The 11343-nt window shown below is 44.1% G+C and overlaps 1 protein-coding gene across 1 annotated transcript in view; it reads right to left on the bottom strand.

Annotated features, from left to right (window-relative positions):
- Positions 1-5049: 5049 nt before the first annotated feature.
- Zar1l (zygote arrest 1 like) overlaps positions 5050-11343 on the bottom strand; it is a 9948-nt gene continuing 3654 nt past the window's right edge. Inside the window, exons 3-4 of the mRNA XM_021164011.2 lie at positions 9576-9650; positions 5050-5198 (exon numbers count right to left, since the gene is read on the bottom strand). Of these exons, the coding sequence (XP_021019670.1) occupies positions 5064-5198; positions 9576-9650 (210 nt within the window). The 3' untranslated portion in view covers positions 5050-5063. The remainder of the gene's footprint in view (positions 5199-9575; positions 9651-11343) is intronic.

The raw sequence follows: 11343 nt of genomic DNA on the forward strand, positions 1-11343 counted from the left end.
ATCCTTCTCAGTGCCAGCATTCAACACAGGCAATCTCTGTTTATCAGCTTTAATCTCCTTGGCCTGGGCTTCTTCTGGAAAGTCTTTCCTCTTTCGATCCCGGTGGCTCCTCCTCTGCCTATGCCGCTCCATTTTCTTTTTAATAAGCTTTGTCTTCAAACGATCCCTTTGCTCTCTCATCTGACCATAAGCCACTAAGAGCAGCCAAGCAGCAGCCTGGGCAGTTTGCTGTTTGTCGATCTCCTCTGCTAGGTACTCTGGATTATCACTTGGAAGTTCAGACTTCCAACATGCCTCTGGACAGGGACACAAGGAAGCCAAACTCCTTGCCACAGGGAAGCAAGGATGGCTTCTACTCCAGTTCCCTAGAGAATTCTCCTCTCCATCACAAACCTCATCTGCACGATCTTCAGAGGACGCGTTCCCAGTGGCCTTCTGGGTCTCGGAGCCCTCGCAGCCCTCGCAGCCCTCGCCTGCACTGGAGGCTGATCTTACAGTAGCCTGCAGCTCCAGACTCTTCCTTCCTTTCCCTCTTAACCAGTCCCAAAAGGTCTGACACCTGGCCAGGAGCCGTGAAATGAAGAACATTTTACTTGAGAAAGTCAAAATGGAGTCTACTTAGCTCTTGTCGGTTTGAAGGCTGGAAATCCAAGAGCTGGTATAGAAGGTACGATCTCTGTCTGTGTCAATCTGTGTCTGTAAGTGTCAGTCTGTGTCTGTCTCTCTTATAAAGCCACCAGGCAAACAGAGGCCCCACCTTACCTTGCCTGCCTAATTGAATCTTATTATCCAAAGGCTTTCCCCTCTGCAGACAGACACATCCATCCTGTAAACAGTAACAAAAAACTGGGGCGTGTGGTGAGACTGTGGTGGCACACACCTTTAAGCCCACAGGACAGAGAGACCCTGTCTTTAAAAAAAATAAAAAAAATTGGCAGTCAGTACTTACACCCGCCTTCAATCCCCAGGACTCAGCAGGCCAAAGCAGGCAGATCTCTGTGAATTCAAAGCCTGCATGATCTCCAGAGTGGGTTCCAGGACAGCCAGGTCTACATAGAAAAACCCTCTCTCAAAAAACAAAAAACAAAAAACGCCGGGCAGTGGTGGTACACGACTTTAATCCCAGCACTTGGGAGGCAGAGGCAGGCAGATTTCTGAGTTCAAGGCCAGCCTGGTTTGCAAAGTGAGTTCCAGGATAGCCAGGACTATACAGAGAAACCCTGTCTCTAAAAAAAAAAAAAAAAAAAAAACCAAACCAAACCAAAACAAACAAACAAAAAAACCCCAAAAACTCAAAAAACAAAAACAATAATTGAAAAATTAAACATTAAGCAAAAACCTGAGGATTTGTGACTGTCATGTTGCTCGGCAGGGGAAAGCATTTGCTGCCAAGCCTGAAATCCAGAGTTCAATCCCAAGGTTCCAGGTAGTAGAAGGAGAAGAGCCAGCTTCCAAAAGCTCTACCTTCCACAGAAATACTGTGACACACACATTAAACCACAAAGAGTCAAAGTAATACATGTAAAGCAGTTAAAAAAGCTTAGGATTGTGTTCCTCATTGGGACAGGCATTATATATAGTCAGCTCTATTGAAAATCTGTCCCACCACATAGAATGAAAATTAGTAACTCACTTACACATACTAACATTGTTACTCTATTTTTCTTTTTCTTTCTTTGTTGTGTTCTTTGAAACAATGTCTACACTGTATTCCTGATTGGCCTGGAACTTAACTAGTAGACCAGCCCGGATCAGACTCACAGAGATCCCCATGCAGGGATTAAAAGTTTTCCACCACACCTGCTCTCCATGCAGTAAATTTCCTCAGAGGTATATTTACAAAGAAAAGAAGAGGTGGAACATGGCCTAAGACACTTTAATCCCAGCACACATAAGACAAGGCAGAGACAGACAGATCTCTGTGAGTCCAAGGGCACTTGGCCTACATAGGGAGTTCCAGGATGGCCAGGTCTACATACATAGCAAGACCATGTCTATAAAACATGACAATACTATCCAGGTGTCTGTCAGCTGACACTTGGCATTAGAAGCATGTTCTACCCTACTCAAGATCATTCACTGTGCACCCTACCTCTTCTTTTATCCCCTTCCCTGTTAAACAGGAGACACTTTTTAGAACTACTGAGATTGAACCCAGGGCCATTTGCATAAGAGGTAATCACTAACACTGAGCCACAAGCTCAGACCAAGCAGGCAAGATTTTGAGTGATGTTTTTTTTCTGTGAGAACATCCCAGCTACCCACAATGATACTGGACATATTCAGCAGCTGTTTGAAACAAATGTAGTTAAGTACTGAAATTTGGTCATGAGGGTCTGGTTATCAGAGATTCGGTATCTGTATAAATGAGGGTGCTGGGTACGGTGGTACACGCCTGCAATCCCAGCACTTGGAAGAGTGAGGCAGAAGGATCAATAGGAATCTGAGACTAACCTAGGCTACCCAGTGAGGCCAGCCTGGGCTACCCAAGGAGACCTTGCCTCAGAACAGATATAAAGCAACAAAAGCCCACTGGCGTATGCTGCATATAGAAAGGATTGGGTTGAATCACTGCATGGAGTTGGTTGTAAACACCATGTGGCTGCAAAGAATCAAACCATGGTCCTCTGATAGAGCAGCCAGTGCTCTTGAGAGACCTCCGAAGGGAGACCCTCACTCAAGTCTCGGGATAATAGCGACCCCCCCCCAAGAACTCAGGAGAGACCAAACTTGAGGCTAACCACATGAGGCTTTATTCGGGGAAAGCCAGAGCTCTGGGGACAACTCATATCCCACGCAAGGGTAGAGGAGTCAACCCCGAGGGGAAAGGGGTCCCAGTTTTTATAGGTCCTCAAGAGGGAAAGGAGAAGGAGGGAGTAGGGGATTTCCAGATCTAAACAATGTCTATTCTAAAATGATTGATTTCTCAAGAAATGGGTACGGGAGGAAAACAAGGAAAGAGTCTAATGAAGGTGCAGTAACTCCGGATTGGCCCCGACTGTGGTTGCTGGGGAGATTTTCTGACTCTATCCCAGCAACCAATATCACAAACACCTGGCAGTGAGGTGCAGCAGTGGGCACACACCTGGGTTCAAGGAACGATTAGATCATTGGCAAACACATGGGTTCAAGGAGCGGCCAGAGCATTGTGCACCTCTATTTTTCTAAATCAGTGAAGCTACTTCTACTAACAATGAAATCTATTTTGCCAATTTCAGGGCTTCTGTGGGCTTTTACATTCTGTCAGGGTCTTTTACTCTTAACTGCTGAGCCATCTCTCCAGACCATATCCCTTTTGTAACTTTCTAACACAGGTGCCATGAATTTAACTGAGGGCCTCTACAAGGACAATATGGGCTCTAACCACTGAAGGATCTCTCCAAACCCAAGACTGTAACTTTCAATCATCTCTAATTGAGTAAGAGAAAGATCAGACCAGGGCATGTTACCTCACCCCTGTAATTCCTACACATAGACAGGTTCATATAAATGAATTTAATGAGCACGATGCTTCCTTGCTCCCAAAAATGCTGTTGTGAAGCCAGTGAGAGCATCTCTGTTTTTTAAAACACTAAGTTGTAGAGAAAGGATCAACTCTATTCCCACCCTGACTGTAGCTCTGATCTCCCTGTACCATCCCACTTCCGGTCTATCTCTGTGCACCAGTCCACTGCTGGTGTCCATCTGATCTCTTCCTAGTCATTCAAATGAGTTTCTCTACTTTAGTCCTATGTTTCCTACTTCATGGATTGCCATCCTAGTGTGAGAGAAAATGTAAACACTGGACTGAGAACGAGGGACCTAGCCCATGTTCTGTTAAGTTTAATCTTCGCTCTGTTCCATGTCCTCTCTGCTCCACCTCACCACCTGGGAAAAGGTCCTAACATTTCCTATTTAACATGGCTGCTGGGAGCCAGATGTGAGAGTGCAGACTGAAATCTCAGTTTTCAGGTGAAAACTAGGAGTTGTGGATTCGAGGTCATCCTCAACTCTGTCGCGAATTGGAGGCCATCTGGAGCAACACAAGGTCTTATTTTTAAATGACTGCTGTGGTTAAGTTACAACAGTATCTGACACATGCTAGGTGTTAGTCCCACCTGTGCTATAATTATGGACTGTAGGAACCAAGGTCCTTGCCCCCTCCAGTAACCCTACATTCCTACTAACTATAATACTACTTGTAAAAATTTGTCACATAGTTAATCCCAGCACTAGGGAGGGATGCAGAGGCAGGCAGACAACTGTAAGTTTGAGGCCAACCTGGCCCCAAAGACGTTGCATTGCTCCAGCTGGCCTCCAAGTCACTATATAGTCTATACAGCAAGTCTCAGGACAGAAATTTTGTCGTCCCCCCCAACAAAAATCGGCCACGTTTTTAATAATTTTACTTTCTTTTTTAATATTTATGTATTTAATGTATGTGAGTACACTGTTGCTGTCTTCAGACACACCATAGGATGGCATTGGATCCCATTACAGATGGTTGTGAGCCACCATGTGGTTGCTGAGAACTGAACTCAGGACCTCTGGAAGAGCAGTCGATGCTCTTAACCACTGAGCCATCTCTCCAGCCCTTGTTAATTTTTAAAATTAATTTTAAATTCTCCCTTTCTTTCCCCCTCCCTCTTCCCCGCCCCCTTTCTTTTGGAAGTAGAGGGGGTCAAGACAGGGTTTCTGTGGGTAGCCTTAGCTATCCTGGAATTTACTCTGTAGGCCAGGCTTGCCTGACTCCTGAGTGCTGTGATTAAAGGTGTGCACCACCACCACTCAGCCTCTCTCTTTCCGAGACTGGGTAGTGTCACTATGTTGAGCAGGCTGGCCTTGAACCTAAAGAGATCCATCTCTGGAGCCTGGGACCCCCAAGGACTGAGTTACCACACCTGACTTTTCTCTTTCTTGTTCCTCTCATCAGCAACCATTTCTAGTGTGATGTTGTTACCCAGGAGTTGTCCACTAATGTGTTCCTCATGGTCTGGTTGATATGTATGTATTTTATTTATTCAGTGCCAACTTTCACCCCCTCAAATGAAACAAACCAGAAACGGCACCCACTGTCACAAGGTTTATTTTAAGCTGAAGAAGACACTACAGGGGAATTTCTTGTCTTTGCAGTGGCCACAGAGCTCCTGGCGGTGTGGCCTCCGGACATCAATGTGTCTTTTCTTTGGAGAACAGGAACAACAGACTCTTAAGCAGGTCTTTTGGAGGCAAAGGTGGAACATTCAAGGATCAATTGATATTCCAAGCTTGGTCAGCAACTGAAAATACTCCTTCCCTCTCCCCATAGCTGTGCCTTTCTCCAAGTTCTGCAAGAAGCTGATATCCAAGTTGCACAAAACAACTTCAAATGCCACCTGAATGATTGATCTCGGACGCTGGTCAAGAGGATATTAGCATGCCACCCAAGACAATAGTAAAATATGGGGGAGGGGTTTCTTAAAGTGTGTTTGTGTGTAATTTTATGTATCTGTAGCCAGTGGGGATTGGGATCATTTTACTAAATGACGGGAGAACTGTGGTCTCAGCCAGAGGTCATACTCACAAAGACTGGACCCCGTTTAGATGGTTGTCACAATTAGGAAGGAGAAAAGTCTCCTGAGGTCAACATTGTACCTGAGCCAAGAGTGTATTTGTTAAGTGTGCAGAAGTCTGTGGTGTGACTTGTGGAGGTCAGAGGACAGCTAGGTTCTTCCTCTGTCATGTGGGGCCTGGTACTCCAGTTAGATCAAGGTTGGCAGCAAGCACTGTGTCTGCTATGACTATGACACTGGTCCAGGAAGCTAAATTGTTTTCTCCCCAGATTTAAAGCCATGCCTTTTGGTCAAGAGCCCATCCTATAGATCCCGGTACACCTTCCTGGTCAGGGCCAACCTTTCATCCACATATGGCTGGGAGCCCCCACAGAATAAGGCAAGGTCTACTTTCTGAAGACTGTGGAATGCTAGCTAGCACTTGGATTTTATGAACAGGAAATATATATCTTCGATATACTAAACATCACACAACAGTCACATCCTCTCTTCCCTAGTGATGGGCATTCTTCCTTACAAATTACAGGAAGGGGTCCTATGTGCCTGGCACCTACCAAGAACCTTGTGTAGATTAACTCACTGAGTTTCCCCCTTCCTTCCTTCCTTCCTTCCTTTCTTTCTTTCTTTCTTTCTTTCTTTCTTTCTTTCTTTCTTTCTTTCTTTCTTTCAAGATTTCTTTACTTTATTTATGTGCGTTAGCTGTACTCTATCTTCAGACACACCAGAAGAGGGCATCAGATACCATTACAGATGGTTGTGAGCCACCATGTGGTTGCTGGGATTTGAACTCAGGACCTCTGGAAGAGCAGTCAGTGCTCTTAACCACTGAGCCATCTCTCCAGCCCTTCCCCCATTCTTTCCTAAGAAAGAAAAAGGCAAACCAAATGAGCTTGCTGCTGAGTCTATCTATCAGCTTGTTGTAAGCAAGCCTAAATCCTCTCTGAAAGAAGATACTGCCCTAAGGCACAAATTATCACTATGGATTGTCATGTGCAATGCTCCCGCCTTTAATCTCAGCACTTGGGAGGCAGAGGCAGGCAGATTTCTGAGTTCCAGGCCAGCCTGGTCTACAGAGTGAGTTCCAGGACAGCCAGGGCTACACAGTGAAACCCTGTCTCAAAAAAACAAAACAAAAAAACAAAAACAAAAAACAACAACAACAAAAGAATTCTTAGGCTAGGTAGTGGGGGCAACAAGCCTTTAATCCTAACACTTGGGAGGCAAAGACAGGCAGATCTCTAGGTTAAGGCCAGCCTGATCTATGTGTGAGTTCCAACATAACCAGGGTTACACAGAAAACAAAAAACAAAAACAAAACAAAACAAAACAAACAAAAAACAAGCAAATCACCAACCAACCCTAACCAAAACAAAACAAAATGAAGAAAAACAATATAAAAATAATAAAAAAGGAAGTATCTGGCTGGTAAAATGGCTGAGCCGTTAAAAGCACTGACTGCTCTTCCGGATGTTCTAAGTTCAAATCCCAGCAACCACATGGTGGCTCACAACCATACATAATAACAATAATAATAATAATAATAATAAACGGGGGCAGGGGGCAGAGACAGAGCAAGCAGGGGCCAGAGCCAGCAAGAGGGAGAAAGGAAGAGGGGAAAAAAAAAGAGGAAGCGTCTCTGAGAGTTCAAAGCGAGCCAGTCTGGTCCATATAGTGAGTTCCTGGACAGCCAACATTCTATAGTGACTCTGCCCACCCCCCAAAAATGTTTCAAAATCATTACACATCTAATATTCACATTGTTAATATATATATTTATTTTATGTGTATGTATGTGTGCCTATGTGAGTTCATATGTACCATGTGTGTGCAGGAACATGTGGAGGAGACCAGAAGCATGGGATCCTCTGGAACTGGGGTTACAGATGGTTATGAGCTGCTCAATATGAGTGCTAGGAACTGAACCTGAGTCCTCCGCAAGAACAGCAAGCACCCTTAACCACAGGACCACCTCTCCAGCCCTTCGTATCTAACTATTTAAGCCTACTGTCTTCTCATAGGTCTGAATCTTCTGGCCTAGTCTGCAGTGCTACCAATCCCTATTCCATCAAGATAGAGTGATCTCTAAGCCTTCTACTTCTCCTTAAAAGTAAAAATCACTTAGATCAATGAGTCTTGCTCCAAAACACACACAGGCACATCATTATCAGTAGCTTTCATACATCTTTTTTTTTTCTTTTAGATTTATTTATTATATGTAAGTACACTGTAGCTGTCTTCAGACACGCCAGAAGAGGGAGTCAGATCTCATTATGGATGGTTGTGAGCCACCATGTGGTTGCTGGGATTTGAACTCCAGACCTTTGGAAGAGCAGTCGGGTGCTCTTACCTGCTGAGCCATCTCACCAGCCCTCATACATCTTCTTAATATAAGAACCAGAGGGGGGGGGAATGTTTTTCTTCCAATATTTTCAATTGCATATTGTTAACGATTCTTTTTTTCATCAATTTCTTGGAACCATTCTGTCACCAGGTCATTTCATTTTCCCCAAATTAAAAACTTTTGATGTGGTAACCAGCCTCACTATAGTGTGTATGTGTGTGTGTGTGTGTGTGTGTGTGTGTGTGTGTGCGTATGCATGTGTGAGTGAGAGAGAAAGAAGAGAGAGAGAACTATCACTACTACTGCTATTGCCTTGGATATGATCTACCCACCTCCAGCCCTAAGGTCTTCCAAAAAAGAACATATTGTAAGTCTAAAAATAAATTAATTAAAAAAAAAAAACAGTTATTTAGATGAGATAGCTCTCTGTGGAGATCTTGTTTGGTTTGCACAAGGCCCTGGATTCGACCCCTAGTGTATTCTCCCCTCAGAGTAATCTTTAAAAAATATTTAATTTTTATTTCTGTGTATTTATTTATGTATAGAATCTGTGTGTATATATACACATACATGGGGGGTTTATGTAGGCCAGGAGAAACTGGGGGATCCCCTTACTCTGGAGTAACAGGTAGTTGCAAGGCACCCAATGTGGATGCTGGGAACAAACTCTGCTTCTCTGGAAGAGCAAAAAGAGTTTTTTAACCACCGAGCCATCTTCGCAACCCACAAAAATCTTCCTGACTACAAAAATCATTTAAGTTAATCTTTGTAGCCGAGTTTAAAGACAGTTTTCCTTTCCACAGTTTCAGACTCCACACGGCCCCACACCCAAACTCAAAACCAAACAAACAAACAAAAAAAATCAATAGAAAGTCAAAACTTCATCTAACTCAGAGACTTTCCAAGCATTGAAGACACCATGAAATCCAACAAATTCTACCCTATAAATCTGACCTGTGGCAGCTGAGCACATCTTTCTGGAACTGAGCATCTCCGGAACAACATCTTCACAAAGGCTAAGCCAGCCCTCTGGAAACAACGTGCAAAACACACCAGCATTCGCCACATAGCAAAAATGTAACAGTTAACCATCAAAAGGACAATGACATTCTGAAGACACCCTGAAGAAGGTGGCTTGCTTTCTGCTTTGTTTTGGTTTTTGAGACAAGGCAACAGGAAGCCCAGCCCAGCCTTGAACCTCTGAACTTGCTGCTTCTCCCGGTTCACAAGATTATAGTCAGGATGGTTCATGCCTAACACAAGGAAAAATAATGGATCTTCTCCCTCTTTCTCTCCAAAAATATTTGTGGAATTTATGCCTGTATTCCTTTCCTAAAATAATTCCAAGCTTTCATACATACAGAAAACCTATGGGGCTGGAGAGATGGCTCAGCAGTTAAAGAGCACTGACTGCTCTTCCAGAGGTCCTGAGTTCAATTCCCAGCAATCACATGGTGGCTCACAACCATCTGTAATGGAATCTGATGCCCTGTTCTGGTGTTTCTAAAGATAGCAACAGTGTATTCATATACATAAATGAGAGAGAGAGAGAGAGAGAGAGAGAGAGAGAGAGAGAGAGAGAGAGAGAGAGAACCTAGTATCCCCATGACAAGATCCAGGATCTATAAGATCCAAACACTTCGTGACAGAGGCTTCAGGTACACAAATGGAAACAAGACAAACAAAGCATTCCGTGTGCTTACCTGACACTGGATTTCTTCTACTCGGTAAGGGTTAAAACTCTTTTGGCACTTGTTACAGAGCTGTTTGAAATAAACCTAAAGAGAAATTAGCCTTTTTAATACAAGCTGATATATGCATATGTTTCCTAGGTTCCCATTTTTTTTTTAATAATTTGCTTTTTTTCTCTCTCTCTCTTTTTTACTTAAAAGTCTGGGTAGGAGTGTTTGTCTGCATGCAAGCATGTGCACGTAGTGCATGCAGTTCCCACAGAAGTCAGAAGAGGGGTTGTATCTCTTAGAACTGGAGTTACAAGAGGTTGTTAACTGCCCTGTGGTGCTGGGGACCTCTGCGAGAGCAGAGATTGCTCATAACTGTGAGCCATCTCTCTAGCCCAGCCCCAAGTTCTTAAGTGATACAATGTGTTCCTTCGCTTTGCACTTTGGTTATCTTACATGTAACCTCTACCCTTAAAGGATTTTAATGTTTTCCCCCATTTTTTCCCCTCTTTGTTTGCCAGCATGTATATCTGGGCACCATGCACACACATTGCCTGCAGAGACCAGAAGAGGGCGCTGCATCCCTCTGTACAGCAGTTACAGATAGTAGTGAGCTCTCGTGAGTGCAGGGACTCAATCCCAGTCCTCTTCAACTATGGGCCCATTCTCCAGCCCAGTACCTTGAGGCTTTAAGCGTTGAGAGCTCCCTCAGTCGCTTGCCCTCACTCTGTGTTCCATTTCCCTTACTTGTAAACTAAGATAGCATTACTTTTCATATAGTTCTTATGCTATTCTATTTCTTATCAACAGCATACATAAAACCCAAAGGAGTACTTGACAGGAAGTAGCTATTATTCCTTTTCTCCACTGTATTGGCCAGCTCCTTTTTTTGCCCTGAAATGTCTAGACTTCCCATTTTATTTGTGGCTTCTCATGAGCTTTCTGCTTTCTAGGCTTTGTCTAGGGGATATTTTCTCCCTGGTTTACTTGGCAATGTCTCTGTTTCTCTTTCTTGTTTTGAGAAAGGTTCCCCACTACATAGCTCTGGTTGACCTGGAACTTGCTATGTAGTCCAAGCTGGCTTCAAACTTACAGCGATGGGCTTGCCTCTGCCTCCATGGACTGGCATTCAAAGCATGTGCCTGGCCTTTCTGCTACCTAAAAGCAGGGGTTCTCAACCTTCCTAATGCTCTGACCCTTTCATACAGTTCTTCACACTGTGGTGACCCCCAACCAGAAAATTATTTTTGTTGCTACTTAATAACTGCAATTTTGCTGTTGTTATGTGTGGTAATGTAATTATCTGTGTTTATGACCCACAGGTTGAGAACCACTGCTTGAAAGACTTATCTGGACAGCAGGATGCAGTCTGTCATGCAGGTTAAAACACACACACAAACACTCTTCTGTGTCATTTTCTCACTGCTTCCAAGTCACAGGCTCCAGAACGCACTGAATTTTTCCTGTTCTGCTCCTATCAGAATATACTGTTTGTTGTTCTGAGAAAGAAGTTTTATTACAGAGCACCTGTTGAGCAGGAGGGGCCAGCCCTTGTTTTGTGAGATAGGATCTCACCTTGCCCAGGATAGGCCTTTCACTGGAGATTCATCTTCCTGTACTTCCCAAGTACAAGGACTGCAGGCCTGTGCATCACACCCACCTCCAGAACACACATCTCTTAAAACCAACCAACCAGCCGGGCGTGGTGGCACACGCCTTTAATCCCAGCACTCGGGAGGCAGAGGCAGGCGGATTTCTGAGTTCGAGGCCAGCCTGGTCTACAAAGTGAGTG

Source organism: Mus caroli, chromosome 5, assembly GCF_900094665.2.
Source record: "Mus caroli chromosome 5, CAROLI_EIJ_v1.1, whole genome shotgun sequence".
Classification (NCBI taxonomy): Eukaryota; Metazoa; Chordata; class Mammalia; order Rodentia; family Muridae; genus Mus; species Mus caroli.